Source organism: Petromyzon marinus, chromosome 15 (genome assembly GCF_048934315.1).
Source record: "Petromyzon marinus isolate PM22_M1 ecotype Great Lakes invasive population chromosome 15, UKy_Petmar_22M1.pri1.0, whole genome shotgun sequence".
NCBI lineage: Eukaryota > Metazoa > Chordata > Hyperoartia > Petromyzontiformes > Petromyzontidae > Petromyzon > Petromyzon marinus.
The window spans coordinates 17,770,616-17,793,599 of NC_133681.1; the positions used below are offsets into that span (position 1 = coordinate 17,770,616).

The window sequence follows — 22,984 nt, forward strand, 5'->3', positions numbered from 1 at the left end:
TCGCCAAGCAAATTGGTTGCAGAGACTTCCACGTGTAGAGTGACTTCAGTTGTGTGCAACCGAGTTGCGCAACTGCTTGCACCGGCTGTGGCCGTGTGCGGAAAGCTAACTCGGGTCAAACCTGGGTTTCGAAGCGCGGTGTAGCGTTAACCATGACACTACCGCTCCACACAATCACACACACGCGAAGATCGACACCAAATACGTGCTCTGTTGCACCGCACAGCAACTCACACGCACACTGCAGTGTCCAATAACAACACAAATGTATTAATCATGACAACCACCTGCTCTGCCACTCAAAGCAATGTCCATCACATGGCCATCAACGCGACACATATAGTTCATCACGGTCACCCGACCAGCAGGAGTCACGTGTGTGAGCAGTCCGTGAATGTCGCCGGGCTATGGTGATGCAGTGGTGTGGGTTGGACAAGGGGCGGATGATGATGTCTGTCGTGGAAATCTGTGGAGCGGCACGGAACAAAAGTGGGACGGGTGGCCCAGTGTGGAGCAGGAGCCGCTCGGCTGGGACGAAGGTGGGGAGGAATCCACTGATCCGGTGGAGGCGTGGGGAGGAGGGCGGGACGCCGCGTGAAGCGCGACTCGTGGGAGTGGTGCCAGGCAGAAGGGGCACCTGGGACTCCGTACGCGGGACCCCGGCCATTGCACCTGGGCTGGGGGGGGATCCGCTGCCCTGCAGGTGGAGCGAGGCCGGGGGGAAGGTGCTCTCGGTCCGGGTGGATGGGACGAATCAATGCGGATGGAGTTGAGGATTCGAGAGGAGGTTTGCGGAGGCGGGGAGGAAGGCGGCTGTTGCGGGACTTGCGGTAACGCTGCCGTGAAGAATAGGGAGCAAAAGACTCGTGTGCCGGGCCCGGTCTGGTATCACGGTGGCGTGGAGGAACCCAGGGCTCTGGTGGAGGTGGAGGCAGGTGGAAAGCAGGGAGCTCCCAATCCTGGGGTTTAGCTTGATTACTCATGGGTGGAGGTGATGGTGCGAGTGGCGGTGGTGGCGATAGTGGCAGTGGAAGCGATGGCAGAAGTGGAGGTTGAGGCAATGGCAGGAGTGAAGGTGGAGTCGATGTCAGCAGTGGGGGTAGAGTTGATATCAGTGGTGGAGGCAATGGCCTGAGTAGAGATGGAGGCGATGGCAGCAGTGGAGTTGAGGATTCGAGAGGAGGTTTGCGGAGGCGGGGAGGAAGGCGGCTGTTGCGGGACTTGCGGTAACGCTGCCGTGAAGAACAGGGAGCAAAAGACTCGTGTGCCGGGCCCGGTCTGGTATCACGGTGGGGTGGAGGAGCCCAGGGCTCTGGTGGAGGTGGAGGCAGGTGGAAAGCAGGGAGCTCCCAATCCTGGGGGTTAGCTTGATTACTCATGGGTGGAGGTGATGGTGCGAGTGGCGGTGGTGGCGATAGTGGCAGTGGAGGCGATGGCAGAAGTGAAGGTTGAGGCAGTGGCAGGAGTGAAGGTGGAGTCGATGTCTGCAGTGGGGGTAGAGTTGATATCAGTGGTGGAGGCAATGGCCTGAGTAGAGATGGAGGCGATGGCAGCAGTGGAGCCGATGGCCCGATTGGAGGTGTAGGCGATGGCAGCAGTGGGGGCGATGTCCTGAGTAGAGATGGAGGCGATGGCCTGAGTAGAGGTAGAGGCGATGGCCTGAGTTGAGGTGGAGACGATGGCATGAGTAGAGGTGGAGGCGATGGCCTGAGTAGAGATGGAGGCGATGGCCTGAGTAGAGGTGGAGGCGATGGCCTGAGTGGAGGTGGAGGCGATGGCCTGAGTTGAGGTGGAGACGATGGCATGAGTGGAGGTAGAGGCGATTGCCTGAGTGGAGGTGGAGGCGATGGCCTGAGTAGAGGTGGAGGCGATGGCCTGAGTGGAGGTGGAGGCGATGGCCTGAGTAGAGGTGGAGGCGATGGCCCGAGTGGAGGTGGAGAAGATGGCCCGAGTGGAGGTGGAGGCGATGGCCTGAGTGGAGGTGGAGGCGATGGAAGCAGTGGAGGTGGAGTTGATATCAGTGGGGGAGGCGATGGCCTGAGTAGAGATGGAGACGATGGCCTGAGTGGAGGTGGGGGCGATGGCCTGAGTAGAGGTGGAGGCGATGGCCTGAGTAGAGGTGGAGGCGATGGCCCGAGTGGAGGTGGAGGCGATGGCCCGAGTGGAGGTGGAGGCGATGGCCCGAGTGGAGGTGGAGGCGATGGAAGCATTGGAGGTGGAGTTGATATCAGTGGGGGAGGCGATGGCCTGAGTAGAGATGGAGGCGATGGCCTGAGTGGAGGTGGAGGCGATGGCAGCGGGGGAGGCGATGGCAGCGGTGGAGGCGATGGCCCGAGTAGAGATGGAGGCAATGGCCCGAGTGGAGGTGGAGGCGATGGCCCCAGTGGGAGCGATGGCCTGAGTGGAGCTGGATTCTTCAGGTGAGGAGCACAGCTCTGCTTGGTGCCGGGGCTGTTTCCCCTCCCCTGCGCCCGCCGCTTTCGTCTCCGCGCCGCGGCCATACGAGCCCAGGGACTCGGTGCTCGGCCGAGACCTCCACCTTTCTTTCTCTGCAGCGCCCGGGAAATCTTCCTCCTTCCGGTCCTCATCCTCATTCTCATCGCTCTCTGCAAAAGTTACGAAAAACATCAACGGCGTCATTAGCTGAATCTCCCTGCTCCGTGTCTGTGAGTGCGTTGTGACCCTGGGGACAGACTTGCGAGTTTGTTTTTTACGTTTTGAGCCAGGAGGCCAGGATTGGGAAAAACTTGGGCCACTTTTCATCCAGGCAACTGGAGAGCAGCACAGACTAAGTCTTACTTACCAAACATTTAAACTAACAACAGCATACTCTTTGGTATCTTTCGGTAAAATCACGTAGATAGAAAAATAACTAATAAAGTGAAACCTTGGATTGCGAGCATAATTCCTTCTGGAAACGTGCTCTTAATCCAAAGCACTCGTATATCAAAGCGAATTTCCCCCATAAGAAATAATGGAAACTCAGATGATTCGTTCCACAAACCAAAAATACCGTATTCATATAAAAAATATTAATACAAAATACCTTTTTATATTTTTATTATTTAATATAAAGTAATCAAATTTATTAATTACATTTAATCGTGGCTGGTGTGAGGGAGACGAGATAGAGGATGGTTATTGTGTAGGACGACTTTCACTTGCAGTACAGTTACTAAAGAACAGTCACTACACATGGACACAAAATAAAAAAATGCTTTACGCACACACACGTATTCACAACACTACAGTACTGTAGTAAACAGTATACACGTAGTCACAACACTATAGTACTGTAGTAAACAGTATACACGTAGTCACAACACTATAGTACTATAGTAAACAAGATAGGTTCGCACGGATGTTGACTATACGAGTGAGGCACACCGACTGAGACCGAGCATGGGAGACGATTACCCACAATCCCGCAGTATACACGTGGTCACAACACTATAGTACTATAGTAAACAGTATACACGTGGTCACAACACTATAGTACTGTAGTAAACAGTACACACGTGGTCACAACACTATAGTACTGTAGTAAACAGTATACACGTGGTCACAACACTATAGTACTATAGCAAATACAGTATACACGTGGTCACAACACTACAGTACTATAGTAAACAGTATACACGTGGTCACAACACTATAGTACTGTAGTAAACAGTACACACTTGGTCACAACACTATAGTACTGTAGTAAAGAGTATACACGTGGTCACAACACTATAGTACTGTAGTAAACAGTATACACGTGGTCACACTATAGTACTATAGTAAACAGTACACACGTGGTCACAACACTATAGTACTGTAGTAAACAGTATACACGTGGTCACAACACTATAGTACTGTAGTAAACATTACACACGTGATCACAACACTATAGTACTGTAGTAAACATTACACACGTGGTCACAACACTATAGTACTGTAGCAAACAGTGTACACGTGGTCACAACACTATAGTACTATAGTAAACAGTACACACGTGGTCACACCACTATAGTACTGTAGTAAACAGTATACACGTGGTCACAACATTATAGTACTATAGTAAACAGTATACACGTGGTCACAACACTATAGTACTATAGTAAACAGTATAGACGTGGTCACAACACTATAGTACTATAGTAAACAGTATACACGTGGTCACAACACTATAGTACTGTAGTAAAGAGTATACACGTGGTCCCAACACTATAGTACTATAGTAAACAGTATACACGTGGTCCCAACACTATAGTACTATAGTAAACAGTATACACGTGGTCACAACACTATAGTACTGTAGTAAACAGTATACACGTGGTCCCAACACTATAGTACTATAGTAAACAGTATACACGTGGTCACAACACTATAGTACTATAGTAAACAGTATACACGTGGTCACAACACTATAGTACTGTAGTAAACAGTATACACGTGGTCCCAACACTATACTACTATAGTAAACAGTATACACGTGGTCACAAGACTATAGTACTGTAGTATACAGTATACACGTGGTCACAACACTACAGTACTATAGTAAACAGTATGCACGTGGTCACAACACTATAGTACTGTAGTAAACAGTATAGACGTGGTCACAACACTATAGTACTATAGTAAACAGTATACACATGGTCACAACACTATAGTACTATAGGAAACAGTATACACGTGGTCACAACACTATAGTACTGTAGTAAACAGTATACACGTGGTCCCAACACTATAGTACTATAGTAAACAGTATACACGTGGTCACAACACTATAGTACTGTAGTAGACAGTATACACGTGGTCACAACACTACAGTACTATAGTAAACAGTATGCACGTGGTCACAACACTATAGTACTGTAGTAAACAGTATAGACGTGGTCACAACACTATAGTACTATAGTAAACAGTATACACATGGTCACAACACTATAGTACTATAGTAAACAGTATACACGTGGTCACAACACTATAGTACTGTAGTAAACAGTATACACGTGGTCCCAACACTATAGTACTATAGTAAACAGTATACACGTGGTCACAACACTATAGTACTGTAGTATACAGTATACACGTGGTCACAACACTACAGTACTATAGTAAACAGTATGCACGTGGTCACAACACTATAGTACTGTAGTAAACAGTATAGACGTGGTCACAACACTATAGTACTATAGTAAACAGTATACACATGGTCACAACACTATAGTACTATAGTAAACAGTATACACGTGGTCACAACACTATAGTACTGTAGTAAACAGTATACACGTGGTCACAACACTATAGTACTATAGTAAACAGTATACACATGGTCACAACACTATAGTACTATAGGAAACAGTATACACGTGGTCACAACACTATAGTACTGTAGTAAACAGTATACACGTGGTCCCAACACTATAGTAATGTAGTAAACATTACACACGTGGTCACAACACTATAGTACTGTAGTAAACAGTGTACACGTGGTCACAACACTATAGTACTATAGTAAACAGTAAACACGTGGTCACAACACTATAGTACTATAGTAAACAGTATACACGTGGTCACAACACTATAGTACTGTAGTAAACAATATACACGTGGTCACAACACTATAGTACTATAGTAAACAGTATACACGTGGTCACAACACTATAGTACTGTAGTAAACAGTATAGACGTGGTCACAACACTATAGTACTGTAGTAAACAGTATACACGTGGTCACAACACTATAGTACTGTAGTAAACAGTATACACGTGGTCACAACACTATAGTACTGTAGTAAACAGTATACACGTGGTCACAACACTATAGTACTGTAGTAAACAGTATACACGTGGTCACAACACTATAGTACTGTAGTAAACAGTATACACGTGGTCACACTATAGTACTATAGTAAACAGTATACACGTGGTCACAACACTATAGTACTGTAGTAAACAGTATACACGTGGTCACAACACTATAGTACTGTAGTAAACATTACACACGTGATCACAACACTATAGTACTGTGGTAAACATTACACACGTGGTCACAACACTATAGTACTGTAGCAAACAGTGTACACGTGGTCACAACACTATAGTACTATAGTAAACAGTACACACGTGGTCACACCACTATAGAACTGTAGTAAACAGTATACACGTGGTCACAACATTATAGTACTATAGTAAACAGTATACACGTGGTCACAACACTATAGTACTATAGTAAACAGTATAGACGTGGTCACAAAACTATAGTACTATAGTAAACAGTATACACGTGGTCACAACACTATAGTACTGTAGTAAACAGTATACACGTGGTCCCAACACTATAGTACTATAGTAAACAGTACACACGTGGTCACACCACTATAGAACTGTAGTAAACAGTATACACGTGGTCACAACATTATAGTACTATAGTAAACAGTATACACGTGGTCACAACACTATAGTACTATAGTAAACAGTATAGACGTGGTCACAAAACTATAGTACTATAGTAAACAGTATACACGTGGTCACAACACTATAGTACTGTAGTAAACAGTATACACGTGGTCCCAACACTATAGTACTATAGTAAACAGTATACACGTGGTCACAACACTATAGTACTGTAGTAAACAGTATACACGTGGTCACAACACTATAGTACTATAGTAAACAGTATACACATGGTCACAACACTATAGTACTATAGGAAACAGTATACACGTGGTCACAACACTATAGTACTGTAGTAAACAGTATACACGTGGTCCCAACACTATAGTAATGTAGTAAACATTACACACGTGGTCACAACACTATAGTACTGTAGTAAACAGTGTACACGTGGTCACAACACTATAGTACTATAGTAAACAGTAAACACGTGGTCACAACACTATAGTACTATAGTAAACAGTATACACGTGGTCACAACACTATAGTACTGTAGTAAACAATATACACGTGGTCACAACACTATAGTACTATAGTAAACAGTATACACGTGGTCACAACACTATAGTACTGTAGTAAACAGTATAGACGTGGTCACAACACTATAGTACTGTAGTAAACAGTATACACGTGGTCACAACACTATAGTACTGTAGTAAACAGTATACACGTGGTCACAACACTATAGTACTGTAGTAAACAGTATACACGTGGTCACAACACTATAGTACTGTAGTAAACAGTATACACGTGGTCACAACACTATAGTACTGTAGTAAACAGTATACACGTGGTCACACTATAGTACTATAGTAAACAGTATACACGTGGTCACAACACTATAGTACTGTAGTAAACAGTATACACGTGGTCACAACACTATAGTACTGTAGTAAACATTACACACGTGATCACAACACTATAGTACTGTGGTAAACATTACACACGTGGTCACAACACTATAGTACTGTAGCAAACAGTGTACACGTGGTCACAACACTATAGTACTATAGTAAACAGTACACACGTGGTCACACCACTATAGAACTGTAGTAAACAGTATACACGTGGTCACAACATTATAGTACTATAGTAAACAGTATACACGTGGTCACAACACTATAGTACTATAGTAAACAGTATAGACGTGGTCACAAAACTATAGTACTATAGTAAACAGTATACACGTGGTCACAACACTATAGTACTGTAGTAAACAGTATACACGTGGTCCCAACACTATAGTACTATAGTAAACAGTATACACGTGGTCACAACACTATAGTACTGTAGTAAACAGTATACACGTGGTCCCAACACTATAGTACTATAGTAAACAGTATACACGTGGTCACAACTCTACAGTACTATAGTAAACAGTATACACTTGGTCTCAACACTATAGTACTGTAGTAAACAGTATACACGTGGTCACAACACTATAGTACTGTAGTAAACAGTATACACGTGGTCCCAACACTATAGTACTATAGTAAACAGTATACACGTGGTCACAACACTATAGTACTATAGTAAACAGTATACACGTGGTCACAACACTATAGTACTATAGTAAACAGTATACACGTGGTCACAACACTATAGTACTGTAGTAAACAGTATACACGTGGTCCCAACACTATAGTACTATAGTAAACAGTATACACGTGGTCACAACACTATAGTACTGTAGTATACAGTATACACGTGGTCACAACACTACAGTACTATAGTAAACAGTATGCACGCGGTCACAACACTATAGTACTGTAGTAAACAGTATAGACGTGGTCACAACACTATAGTACTATAGTAAACAGTATACACATGGTCACAACACTATAGTACTATAGTAAACAGTATACACGTGGTCACAACACTATAGTACTGTAGTAAACAGTATACACGTGGTCCCAACACTATAGTACTATAGTAAACAGTATACACGTGGTCACAACACTATAGTACTGTAGTATACAGTATACACGTGGTCACACCACTACAGTACTATAGTAAACAGTATGCACGTGGTCACAACACTATAGTACTGTAGTAAACAGTATAGACGTGGTCACAACACTATAGTACTATAGTAAACAGTATACACATGGTCACAACACTATAGTAATATAGTAAACAGTATACACGTGGTCACAACACTATAGTACTGTAGTAAACAGTATATACGTGGTCCCAACACTATAGTACTATAGTAAACAGTATACACGTGGTCACAACACTATAGTGCTGTAGTAAACAGTATACACGTGGTCCCAACACTATAGTACTATAGTAAACAGTATACACGTGGTCACAACACTATAGTACTGTAGTAAACAGTATACACGTGGTCCCAACACTATAGTACTATAGTAAACAGTATACACGTGGTCAAAACACTATAGTACTATAGTAAACAGTATACACGTGGTCACAACACTATAGTACTATATTAAACAGTATACACGTGGTCACAACACCATAGTACTGTAGTAAACAGTATACACGTGGTCACAACACAAGCAATCGTCTTCAGGTGAAATCATACAGCAGGCGGACTGCTGAGACAGGAAGAAATGTAGCGAGAGAGCTACTGCAACCAAAGGTTACACTATATACGTTTGTGGTGGGATTTGCAAGTAAATGTAAGATCGCAGAGCAAGCATACCCCGGCTAATCCCTCGGCTACTCCGAGGGGGAGTGGGAGCGGAGGGGCTGCCGTAACGGGCGAGATAGTGGGGGTGAAATTTACAGAGGGTACAAGCTGATAGAAAGAGGATCAAACTCAGCAAACTTAGAAATGTAATGCAACTCATTGAGTCGGCCAACACAACAAATAATACTTTGCCTGGTTGATCACCGTCCTTCTCTGCTTGTGTGTCTCCCTGTGTGTGGGGAGCGGTGGTGCAGCTGTTAGCGCTACGCTGCGCTGTGAACCTGTCGACCCGGGTTCGATTCCCGCTCACGGCCAACACCAGTGACGATTATCTGAACCGGTCCCGGGCCTCCCCTAGGTCGACTCAGCCTCAAATGAGTACCTGGTGCGGTGTGTAAACATCGCCACTAGGGAGACAAAGGCGGTCGGGCGTGGTGCTGGCCACCCACCCCCTCGTGTACTGTCTCGGCCTTCACAGGTGCTCGCTAACAGCACTTGCCCCTACAGTCTGTTCAGGCTATACGGGGGATCTTTGTGTCTCCCTGTCTGTGTTTGGTCTCTCTCTCTCAAATTTAGTTTCACCTGATGACGACTGCTTGAGTTGCAATCGAAACGTCGTATTCTATTATTTTGTTTATTTTTTCTACGTGACTTTACCGAAAGACCATTGAGTAACAACAGTGTTTTTACGAATCACAGCTAAGAGACAAACAACATTATATTTTCTATTAAACATAACATTTTAATTACATGTTAAAAAATACTTTAAATCTCATCACTGCTCCTCATACTCAATCCGTGATCAGTGCCGGATTATCCTCGGAACAAAATAATCATTAGCTGTGGGCCCCGCACTTTCAAGCGCCCCGCGCGAAATGATCTCACCCTATAAATCCCCGTTCAGTGATTCTGTACTTGCTCTATTACTATAGTAAAATTACAATTACTTTACTATGCAAGTTAAAAACTTCGTGCTTTATAATTGTGTTTTTTATTTATTCTGGGCACCTTTATAATATAAGCTACAGGACCCGCACGAGCTTAATCCGGCACTGTCCGGGATACTGTTCCAGTGCCCAACCAGGCTGTTGAAGACACCGTGAGTGGAGTTGAGGGGGATCGGTGGAGGTGTGAAGGGGGCGAGTGATGCCGACGGGCTGCGAGGGGGTCATCCGAGAGGGTGCCCAGTGGGGAGATGAAGCAATGAAATCGCTCCACGTGCAGGTGCTGGGTGGATTACTGCACAGCGGCATCGTGGGAGGTGGCGACGGCTCGTGGAGGTCTCTACCCACTAGTGGATTGACCATGGCTGATGGTGGTGGTGATGATGATGGATGTTGCTCACTCACTTGGCGATGTATGAAACGCCAGAGATGCACGGCGATGTGCAGGGTGTTCAGCAGCACGGTGGAGCTGATGGCCTCCTTGCAGCCGCTGTACAGTTGACCCACAGCGTGGAGCAGAGCAGGGAGCGCGCTGTCCACTATGGCCTGGCAGCTGCTGCTCAGCTCACCCATAGCCTGCAGGAGGGCAGGGAGCACGCTGTCCACAATGTCCTCACTGTGGCTACTGAACATCGGTCCCCAGGTGGCGACCCCTGCTGATGCAGAGACGTTCTTCACGAGTCCCGAGTAGTTGATCGTGGTGGTGGTGGTGTTGGAGGCGTTAATGTCCGAACCCCCACGCCGAGATCCTCCGAGGAGCTCCACCATCGGCTGCGTGAGCAGCAGAACCACAGTGAGGACAGCCGTGAAGATCGCCATGGTGGTGGTGGTGGCGAAGGTCTCTGAAGAACTCGAAGTGGAGGAGCAGCATGGGGTGAGGTGGTTTCCTCTCCAGGAGCCGACTCCACTCTGACCTCTGCCGTGACGTCACCGGGCCATGACGTCACCGTGACGTCAGAGGTTTCCACGGCTCTTACGTCATTATAGCATTTGGAACGTGGCTGTGCAATGGAACATCAACACGTGATGCACTACAACACTGTATTGTTTATAAAATTGTAATACAATACTAATTATTCACATCTGAGACAGAACATCGGCAGAGGAGGGAGCCTCACTCCTCACTTCTCCCAACCAGCTTAAAAGTCGCTACGAATCTTAACAGCGTTCATTGAAGCTCTGTGGATGTGTAGGCCTTACTTTAACATATATTTCTGTGACCAGTCACTAGCAAATCACCCAGTTATTTCAATGCTAAATTCGCCTAGTTATTTCAATGCTAAATTCTCCTGTTTTGATTTGTACTAAGTGCCTCGGTGAATGTGTATGCTCTGACTTCAACGTAACTATTTCTGTAGCAGTTACAAGCGAGTCACTCAGCCATTTCAATGCTAAATTCTATGCTAATCCCATTGTCAAGGGGTGCCTCTGCGGATGTGTATGCCTTAACTTAGCTATTTCAATGCTAAATTCTATGCTAATTCCTTTTAACAATGGGGGCCTCTGCGGATGTGTATGCTTTAACTTTTAACATAGCTATTTCTGTGACCAGTCACAAGCTAATCATTCAGCCATTTCAATGCTAAATTTTATGCTTATTCCTTCGTCAAGGCTCTTTGTTCCTCTCACACAGCTTAAAAGCCGTGATCTGAACGTGGCTCTCTCACTCCAGCGCTGTCCTACCAGACAGTCTCGCCCCCTTCACCTGATGAAGGCCGCTTGTGTTGTGGCCGAAACGTCGTGAGAATATTATTGTGTTATTTTATTTTATAAATTTATTATTTTATTCTCATTCTACGTGACTTTACCGAAAGAACCAAAGAAGATGTAGGTGTTTACTTTAACATAGCCATTTCCGTGACCAGTCACAAGCTAATCCCTCAGCTATTTGCACAAGCTAATCCCTTAGCTATTTCAATGCTAAATTACTAGTTGCCTCTGTGGATGTGTAGGTTTTGACTTTAACATAGCCATTCCTGTGACCAGTCACAAGCTAATCCCTTAGCTATTTCAATGCTAAATTACTAGTTGCCTCTGTGGATGTGTCGGTTTTGACTTTAACATAGCCAATTCCGTGACCAGTCACAAGCTAATCCCTCAGCTATTGATATGTAAACCCCTTTGTCAAGGTGCCTTACTTCTCCCAACCAGCTTAAAAGTCGCTACGAATCTTAACATCGTTAATTGAAGCTCTGTCGTCCCGACAGTACTGTACCTTTCACCTAAAGACGGCCGCTTGCGTTGTGGCCAAAACGTCGTGAGAATTTTATTGTGTTTTTTTTATTATTTTATTCTCATTCTACGTGACTTTACCGAAAGAACCAAAGAAAATAAAATAATAAAGATATAAAACAATAAAATTCCCCAAATCAAAATTCATATACTGTTGATTTATTCACTCCATCTCCGCAGTGGACACTGCCGGTTGTGTTCCTTCCTTAGCTCCCATTCCCACGTTAGTCTCGACCACCGGCCGTCATCACTTCAAGTTGTGTGTCCTGCCTCACCCCACCTTTCTAAACTAAAATTACGTCTTCTTAGTTTTTTCGGTAAAGTCACGTTGAAGAGAAACAACAAAATAACAAAATATATATAAAACAATAAAAATTATCACGACGTTTCGACCATAACTCAAACGGTCATCATCAGGTGTGATGTGATGATGACCGTTTGAGTTATGGTCGAAACGTCGTGAGAATTTTTATTGTTTTATATATATTTTGTTATTTTGTTGTTTCTCTTCAACGTGACTTTACCGAAAAAACTAAGAATATGAATTACTGCAGTCACGAAAGCTTTAAATCAAAATTTAAAATTACGTCCTTAATTATATGAAGTCATATGAAGTCCAATTGACGTGTCCGTCTTCCAGTATCAGTGTAATTCTTAGGATGTGCATCATCTCTACGCTTCCTTGTGCATTTCTAAACATTGGTTCTATTTTCCGTTTGTGATGCATCTGTTTGAAAAAAACGTTCTGCTTAAGGCATATGGCTCAGTTACGTTTCATTATTAAGTTAAGATAACAATAAGCACTTTGTTCTGCCCTGATACACCTCTCTTAATCATTTTCATCCGTCTTCCCCTTCAACAACCGCCCTACGTGTAGATGCACTTCTGTGTTTTCAAGGCTGTGTCCCTGTTCTTTTTGCGTTCAGTTTGTTATTCCCCCGCACCTCCAGTAAAGCATGGTTGGCTGCGTACGGTGCGAAAGAAGTTCACCATGCAAACATATGCTGCGTTGAAAAATGATTCTACTGACTGCAGACCAATCCTGGACAGATTTCTCAATACGAGTGCAATATCGAGGGTACAGATCAATACCAACTGAACACAGATGCTAATTCATGGACGGGTGGCAACTCTAGCCATGCCCATGCAAACATACACAACATCTTGACCATGAATCGCCTATGTGGCAGATTAAATGTCAAGCATTATACATTGAATTTCGATCTACTTTTGTTCGTTTTGATTTATTTTGGCGCAGTTTCAAGTAAGTATTTTTAATAGAATTATTGTATTGCCATTTACTGTATAATTGTGATAATAGACCAAGCACTGAGACATTGCCCAGGGTTGGTCTACAATCGAAAAGGTGGCAACCCCATAGCACACCCTCATGTGTTCCAGTGTTAACACATCGTATGTTTGTATCTTGAAATTCTTTCGCACCGTACGTAGCCCACCGCTCCCCCCACCACACACGTGCACAGCAGCTCCAGAGAGCGACTTTTGGGTCAGAGGTAGCCGCATTGTACTGGGGCCGTCCATAAATGAGGGGGGGGGGGGGGGGTGAGAAATGTGACGTCACATCAAAATGCGCAACTTTAAATAAATATAGACAACACGTTCTACGTAATTAAATTAACTTTTTAATAAATATTTTCTCCTACAACATCAGAGTGCAGCGCCACATTAAATAAGCACCACGATGACAATAGTTTAAAGCGATATGAAGCATGCTTTATTTTGGGGGGGGGGGCACAGCTTTGTACCGTCATATTTGAGGGGGGGCTCTGACTCTTTGTGACGCCGCGTGACGATGGGAGGGGGGGTCAAAAATCGTCTAAAATCGCGTGACGTCATTTATGGACGGCCCCCACAGCGTGAAATAGCGCAACAAACCGAACCCGCGTACAGCGAGGGAAGCCCTGGCTGGTTTATCATTCATTAATCTCCAGTTCAGTCACAAACGAATCTCTTAGAGCCGAAGGCGCGATTCAGTATCACGTTGGCATGCCGTGTCAACCCGTACGGGGTTACCCCGTATTGGTGTACAGGGAGATTGAGTTCTCAGGTCCATACGGCTTACTAGAGCCGTTTCAAAACGGGCAAAACAATGTTTTGTGTTTCTCCCCTTGTGATGGGATTTTGTAGGATGAACGTTGAGATTTGTAAGGGGCACAGGGTGACCAATAAGGTCTGAATTGGTCTGTAATAAGAGAGGCAATGGTTAGGGGGTGACAGGTGTGCGTTGGCACTGCGTGCCACGTCGTGTTGTCATACAGCTGACACTCCGATGAGCAATGATTCGGCGACGCACGGTGCCAATGGGGCCGTCCATAAATGACGTCACGCGATTTCTGACTATTTTTGACCCCCCCCCCCCATCGTCACGCGGCGTCACAAAAAGTCAGACCCCCCATCAAATGTGACGTCACAAAGTTCTGCCCACCCCCTAAAAAAATAAAACATGCTTCAAATCGCTTTAAACTATTGTCATTGTAATGCGTATTTAACGTGGCGCTGCACTCTGATGTTGTAGGAGAAAACATTTATTAAAAAGTCTATTTAATTAAGTAGAACGTGTTGTTTATATTCATTTAAAATTGCGCATTATGATGTGACGTCACATTTCTCAAACCCCCCCCCCTCGTCACACATCGTCACAAATGTCTGAACCCTCCCCCCCCAGGTGCGTGACGTCATTTATGAACGGCCCCAAAAAGTTCAACATTCGTGCGTATCCGCCGTGATGTGGGGCGAAGTTTAAATCTAATCTTATTATCCGCGATGCCTGCAGGATTAGCTTTTTTTATTCTTCGTCTTCCAAAGCAGATAATTAATGAGAATATTGATGGAATTTCCCCCAGTGCATGTTGGCTGGGGAAGGGCTGTTTAAGACCCGCGGTGAACCCGCTCATCTCCACGTATCGGCATGAAATGAAAAATCGCGGATTTTAGGAAGCGCGTTCGTTTCAAGTGGATGCTTGTTGTCAACACCGCCACATTGACAGCACTCGCAACCATCCCATACTCAATTGAAAACTCTTCTTAAGTAATTGCTTATTGTGTTTAGTTTCTTGTCCTTACCTCATACCTCCGATTAGCACAGTGGGCTACGTACGGTGCGAAAGAAGTTCAAGATACAAATATACGATGTGTTAACACTGGAACACGTTAGGGTGTGCTATGGGGTTGCCACCTTTTCGATTGTAGACCATTCCTGGGCAATGTCTCAGTGCGTGGTCTATTATCATAATTATACAGTAAATGACATTACAATAATTTTATCAAACATACTTACTTGAAACTGCGCCAAAATAAATCAAAACGAACAAAAGTAGATCGGAATTCAATGTTAAATGCTTGACATTTAATCTGCCGCATAGGCGATTCATGGTCAAGATGTTGTGTATGTTTGCATGGGCATGGCTAGAGTTGCCACCCGTCCGGGAATTTGCATCTGTGTTCAGGTGGCATTGATCTGTACCCTCGATATTGCACTCGTATTGAGAAATCTGTCCAGGATTGGTCTGCAGTCAGTAGAATAATTTTTCAACGCAGCGTATGTTTGCATGGTGAACTTCTTTCGCACCGTACGCAGCCAACCATGCTTTAATTGGAGGTGCGGGGGAATGACAAACTGAACGCAAAAAGAACAGGGACACAGCCTTGAAAACACAGAAGTGAATCTACACGTAGGGCGGTTGTTGAAGGGAAGAGGAATGAAAATGATTAAGAGAGGCGTATCAGGGCAGAGCGCAGTGCTTATAATGTTAATGCTCACCCCGAGCCCTCAATACTCTGATAGTGCGCTGTTTTTGAGTTGTACGCCTTTTGGCGTCTTCTGGTCCAACACCAATGGAGACTAAGCTCTAAAAAAAGCTGTTTCGGGTGTGGACCAATCAAATTCAAGGACAGTACATATTATTATCAGAGTTGTCTTTTTTGTTTGCATTTTGACTGCTTGTGTTGTGGTCATTGCAAACATGATGCCTTGAATAAAGGTGTCAGTTTTTGTGCCAGTTAAAAAGGGTAAAACCTATTCCTATATCTTGTTTCTGGCAAAGGAGGTCTCATAATGTTAATGCTCACCCCGAGCGCTCAATACTCTGATAGTGCGCTGTTTTTGAGTTGTACGCCTTTTGGCGTCTTCTGGTCCAACACCAATGGAGACTAAGCTCTAAAAAAAGCTGTTTCGGGTGTGGACCAATCAAATTCAAGGACAGTGCATATTATTATCAGAGTTGTCTTTTTTGTTTGCATTTTGACTGCTTGTGTTGTGGTCATTGCAAACATGATGCCTTGAATAAAGGTGTCAGTTTTTGTGCCAGTTAAAAGGGTAAAACCTATTCCTATATCTTGTTTCTGGCAAAGGAGGTCTCATAATGTTAATACTCACCCCGAGCCCTCAATACTCTGATCGTGCGCTGTTTTTGAGTTGTACGCAGTGGTTCTTAACCTGGGTTCGATCGAACCCCAGGGGTTCGGTGAGTCGATCTCAGGGGTTCGGCAGAGCCCCCGCCACGGAGGTCCGGACACACTTGAATTATTGTGTAAATTTGTGATGACACACACGGCCCGCTTGGCCATCACTGGCTGCAGATGATCATGCTACACTGCTTGGCCAATCAGCGCTGCGGGGAATTTAGTGCGTACTCAGTACTCAACGTGTGACTGTTGTTGTCGTACGTCGTGTGATTTCTTTAATATTTTATCCATACTATGTCGGGCAAAAGAAGAAAGTGGTCGGACGAATATGTACAACATGGATTCTCATGTATCACGGAACGTGATGGGAGTGAGCGTCCTATCTGCATGATTTGCAACGCCAAGTTGAGCAACTCTAGTCTTGCACCGGCAAAACTAAAGGAACACTTCTTGAAGCTGCATGGAGACGGGGAATACAAGAACACAACACTTGCTGAATTCAGGGTGAAGAGAGCCAGATTCGATGAAAGGGCCACTCTGCCTGCTCTTGGATTTGTACCTGTTAACAAACCGATCCTGACAGCATCGTACGAAGTTGCTTACCTGATCGCAAAGCAGGGCAAGCCACACACCATTGGTGAAACACTTGTGAAACCAGCTGCATTAAAGATGGCGAATCTGATACTCGGAACAGCGGCCGAAGGTAAATTATCCCAAATTCCCCTTTCAAATGACACCGTCAGTGACAGAATAGAAGACATGAGTAAAGACATCTTGGCTCAAGTAGTCGCGAATCTGATTTCAAGCCCGGCAAAATTCAGCCTTCAACTCGACGAAACCACATACGTTTCTGATCTAAGCCAGCTTGCTGTTTTTGTACGCTATGTGAAAGACGACATGATAAAAGAAGAGTTTTTATTTTGTAAGCCTCTTACAACAACGAAGGCAGCCGATGTGAAGAAGCTTGTGGATGACTTCTTCAGAGACAACAATCTTTCATGGGATATGGTTTCTGCAGTTTGTACGGACGGAGCTCCAGTCATGCTGGGAAGAAAGTCTGGTTTTGGTGCGCTAGTAAAGGCCGATGCACCACACATCATTGTGACGCATTGTATTCTGCACAGGCATGCGTTGGCAACAAAAACCTTACCTCCAAAAATGGCAGAAGTATTAAAAACTGTGGTGGAATGTGTGAACTATGTGCGAAAAAGTGCTCTGAGGCACCGCATCTTCAGTGAGCTGTGTAAAGAAATGGGCTCTGAATTTGAGGTACTTCTGCTCCATTCTAATATTCGGTGGTTATCCCGGGGACAGGTGCTGAATCGTGTTTTTGCCATGCGTGTGGAATTAGCCCTGTTTTTGCAAGAGCACCAACACTGCCATGCAGATTGCTTCAAAAATCCTGAGTTCATTCTCATTTTAGCGTACATGGCTGATATATTCGCAGCTCTCAATCATCTCAATCAGCAGATACAGGGTGGTGGAGTCAATATCATGGAAGCGGAAGAACACCTGAAGGCTTTTCAAAAAAAGCTACCGTTATGGAAACGACGAACAGAGAACAATAACTTCGCAAACTTCCCGCTTCTGGACGACTGTGCAAGTAAGATCGAAGATGTGTCTGGAATCGGAGATATTTCTGTATCCACGGAACTGAAGCAAACAATTGCCACGCACTTAGATGAGCTTGCAAAGTCTCTCGACGGATATTTCCCTACAAGAGAGTCATATCCAGCATGGGTGAGACAGCCGTTCACGTTTGCTGTTGAAACAGCAGATGTCAATGATGAATTCCTCGACGAAATAATTGAAATTCAGCAGAGCCAGGTTCAACAGCAACTCTTCAGAACAACAACGCTCTCAACGTTTTGGTGTCGACAAATGAACAAGTATCCAGTTATTGCTAAGAAAGCCCTGGATTTTTTTATACCATTTGTTACAACATATCTTTGTGAGCAATCCTTTTCGAGGATGCTGGACATAAAAACGAAGAAAAGGAACAGACTTTGCTGTGAAAATGACATGAGAGTGGCACTTGCCAAGGTGAAGCCACGCATATCTGAACTGATCTCTCAAAGGCAACAGCAGAAGTCACATTGATTTCCAGGTATGTAATTTGTTGTGAGTTTATGCATTGTGTTGGTTTTATTCTTTGAACAAGGTAATGTTCATGCACGGCTCATTTTGTGTACCAGTAAAAAACATATCTATGTCTTGAATTTGAAAAAAATCACATTTTATTTTTCACTAAAGAGGGGTTCGGTGAATGCGCATATGAAACTGGTGGGGTTCGGTACCTCCAACAAGGTTAAGAACCACTGCACTAGAGTGAGAAAACGAATCTCTTGCGACGTCTGCAGGAAAACATTCCAACTGGCATGGTGCCTAGAGTCCCACATGAGAATGCACAAGACCGGTGGTCAAAGCTGCAACATCTGCGATAAAAGCTTTGATCGGCCCTACAAACTCAGAAGGCATATGGAGTAACCCACGGAAAGAACTCAAGGGGCGCACGTGGCATGGTGAATGACGGCAATTTTGCCAATGCGGTGTTGAAGGTGTGTCAGACATACTCGGCCGCGAGTCATGGTGCTGGAAGAATTGCCTTTGCCATGGATGGCACCAGCAGCTCCAGCAGCAGCTTGTCGAGTCCTGGTGGTGAGGAGGCAGAGTTGCAGACAATGCCACCTTCTGCAAAGGGCGCACCGTGCAACGAAGTTATTGCTATCACAGCGACCGCGCATGGAACGAAGGCGCCTGCTGGGAAACGCCACGCCTGACCAGCGCCCGTCTCGACTCCACCTCACTCCCATAGTCACTAGAGTGAGAAAACAAATGTCTTGCCAAGTCTGTGGGAAAGCATTCCAACTGCCATCATGCCTAGAGTCCCACATGAGAACGGACAAAGAGACCCCTGACCAATGGCATCTGCGGTCGAAACTTTGATCAGCCAGGCAAATTCAGAAGGCATATGGAAACCTATGAAAAGGACTATTGGATATTTCTTTGCTGTTCTATTACTGAAGTTATCAACAGAAGTTGTGTACCAGATTAATTGCACTTGTGGCAAATGCTATGTTGGGCAAACAGGATGAATGATCAGCACGAGACTAAAAGAACACCACAGAAATATGAAATGCTCACAAATACAACTGTCAGCAGTAGCAGAACACGCGTGCCCACAAGGACACTCAATTGATTTTGATAATGTTGAAGTTCTGTGCAAAACTTGTTACTACTAGCCAAAACTAATTACATAATCTATCGAAATTTAAATAAATAAAAATAATTGTAATCGTTTGGATAGCTACCGACTTAGTGCTGCATGGAAGAGAATAATCAAATTACCGTTTGTACGGCTATTTTAGTACACACAATGGACACTAAGTACAAGATCAATGGGCTAGCATAATGTGCATGTATAATGTACGTTGATTCATTAATCCCCCCCCCCCCACTTTGCGCTCAAAGAGCGCACAAGTGTTGTCATCACATCTACGCCTCTATACAAGGAATTAAACAGGTGGACTTCTCCCAAATCTTGCTGTTGCCTGATGAAGCTAGTTGTAATTACTGAAACGTCGTACTCCGATGGTAAATGTTGTGGCTTGGCTCTCCAACACACCACACACCGGTGTGCTGTACTAGTGATGAATTGGCATGTTCTGTTTACGTGACAACCCTTACTAGTTGGCTGTCGGGTGGTGGCGGGTTTAACGGCACATTTATATAGTAATAGGTTTTTACCCTTTTATCTGGCACCAAAACTGACACCTGTATGTAGACATGATCCCTTGTATAAATGTGTCAGTTTAGGTGCCAGATAAAAGGGTAAAAACATATTACTATATCTTGCTACTGGCAAAGGAGGTCTCATAATGAAAATTCATACCCCGAGCTCTCAATACTCTGATAGTGCGCTGTTATTGAGTTGTATGCCTTTTGGCGTCATCTGGTCCAACACCAGTGGAGACTAGGCTCTAAGAAAAGCTGTCTCGGGTGTGGACCAATCAACTTCAAGGACAGTGTATATCATTATCAGAGTTGTCTCTTTTTGTTTGCATTTTGACTGCTTGTGTTGTGGTTATTGCAAACATGATCTCTTGTATAACGGTGTCAGTTTTGGTGCCAGATAAAAGGGTAAAAACCTATTACTATATCTTGCGACTGGCAAAGGAGGTCTCATAATGACACATTTATATATTTACGCGATCCAACCCATAAAACCTGTATTATGGATATTTGTCGCAAAAGCCTACGTGTTAAACTGCCATGTATTTTTACGTCTATTGCTGTATTTTCTTACGTGCAATATATTTAATAAACCATCTTAATTTATTCATATTTTTGTTCGTAGTTATATCATTGTTGCGCGTGCGGTGTGGTCAGTGGATATTGTTCAGTGGATCAAACCGAGACAAATATTTTTGCAGCAGCTGTGGCTGCACATTGCAACAGCGCATTCCGAATGGTGTAGAACGCATCGCCCATAATCTGTATCTGTGTGCAAACACCAGGTATGGTTGGTAAGAAACACGTTTGGTTTTAAATGAATAGAACTCGAGCTTCAGCCATATTGTTCATTATAGACGCCACTTTGTAAGAATTAATCACGCAAACCTTGCGCCTGATTCATTTGAGTCGCTGTGCTCATGAGCAACAGGGCATTTGTGGCAAGGTGTTAATGTACCACAGATTAGCACGGTTGGCTACGTACACTGCGAAAGAAGTTCAACACATTATTTGGGTCTTTCCGTAAAGTCACGTAGATAGAACAATAAAATAATAAAAATAAAGTAAATAAAAAAGTAAAATATATCACGACGTTTCGATCGCAACACAAGCAATCGTCATCAGGAGAAAAATGATAACGATTGCTTGTGTTGTGATCAAAACGTCGTGATATTTTTATTATTATTTTGTATTCACTTTATTTTTATTATTTTATTGTTCTATCTACGTGACTTTACCGAAAGACCCAAAAAATATTAATTCCTGCAGTCACGAAAGCTTTAAGTCAAGATTCAAGCACAACACACTTTCATACATTGTGGAAAGCGAGTATCCTTGCACGTACAATGCACTGGACCGCATGTTCGTGTTAAGTGAGTCGGGGGCTTTGTCACTGCCTACCCCATGATATAAATAATCTCAGGGAATTAAATTGCAAGTGTGCAATCTCCCTTCCGGTGGACATCGAGGATGAGTCATACCCTGGCTTGCCAGGAGGCAGTGGATCACAACTGTGGAATCCTTCCCATCTGCACGGGATAGAACGTTGCCCCCTTGCTCACATTTGTTCGTTTTCTGCGAGTGTACTGGTTTCCCCCCACATGTAAACACTCAGTAAGTGGCTGCAAATATCGGAATGTTAAGAGAACCGCAGAGCTTGGGCGATTGTTGGGAGTGCCGGCTCACCGCCTGGCTGCTGTCTCCCCACTCGTCTGTGGGAGACATATAGAGGTACTGAATTAGATTTATATTCTCTACATAACATGATTCCTATCTACACAAAGCACTCACAGCGTAGAGTACAGCAAGTGATATTCCACGAAATAAAAAATAAACGTACATGACCACAACAGAAGCCAATGGGTACAGCTGTGCATACACGTACACAACATATACACGATTCCTACTGGTGGTTGGAACGATTCACCACTGCCGGAGAGTCAAGGAATTGTAATGATTCAGGATCATTAATGCAAACTGTCCCCGTTCTCAAACCTGTGTACGATTTAAAAGGTCATAGAACGCCATTGTCGGAAGCAATTACTTCCCCATGTCACTGCGATGGGCAGATTCATGCCGTTGCAGTCGGCTTACACATTGTCAGTAGACCCCCCATACGCAAGCGTACACATTTGGTTAACCCCTCCTCCCCCCTCCATGCATACATACTAAATGGATGCCCCCTAACAGCTACACCACCACTCCCCACACGAGACAAGCATGTGACTCTCGGTGTAAATGGAGACGGAGTGCGAATACACGTGCCGATGCCCCAAGTACAGTTGCCACCATTTCCACGACAGAGCAAACCCAGGCACATTTCTCAGCGAGCCCAGGTCTATTGTTAAAACTGTGCAGTTCACGGTGATAAAATCAACCATAGCCATACCCGGGGTACCAGATCTCGACACAAATCAATTCCTGCTGCCACCCGAACACTGTCCGGGGGTCAAACGCGGACAGGTGGCAGCCCCAGTCGCGAGGCCACATCTGCACCGACTCACGGTAAATGTGTGCAGGGCCAGCAGGAAGAGCCCCGGGATCTCGGAGC

General features: G+C 44.5%; 1 protein-coding gene across 1 annotated transcript; it reads right to left on the reverse strand.

Annotated features, from left to right (window-relative positions):
• Positions 1-249: 249 nt before the first annotated feature.
• LOC142924603 (uncharacterized) lies at positions 250-10,677 on the reverse strand. Its single transcript, XM_076067143.1, has 3 exons — positions 10,662-10,677; positions 10,450-10,608; positions 250-2,606 (listed from the first exon to the last, which is right to left on the reverse strand). Exons 1-3 carry the CDS (start codon positions 10,675-10,677, stop codon positions 1,372-1,374), a joined length of 1,410 nt encoding a protein of 469 aa, XP_075923258.1. The 3' UTR covers positions 250-1,371.
• Positions 10,678-22,984: the final 12,307 nt, after the last annotated feature.

Coding starts and splice junctions, on each gene's coding strand:
- LOC142924603 (XM_076067143.1), bottom strand. Junction 2,607..10,449: donor GGCGTTTCATACATCGCCAA/GTGAGTGAGCAA, acceptor TAACTTTTGCAG/AGAGCGATGAGAATGAGGAT.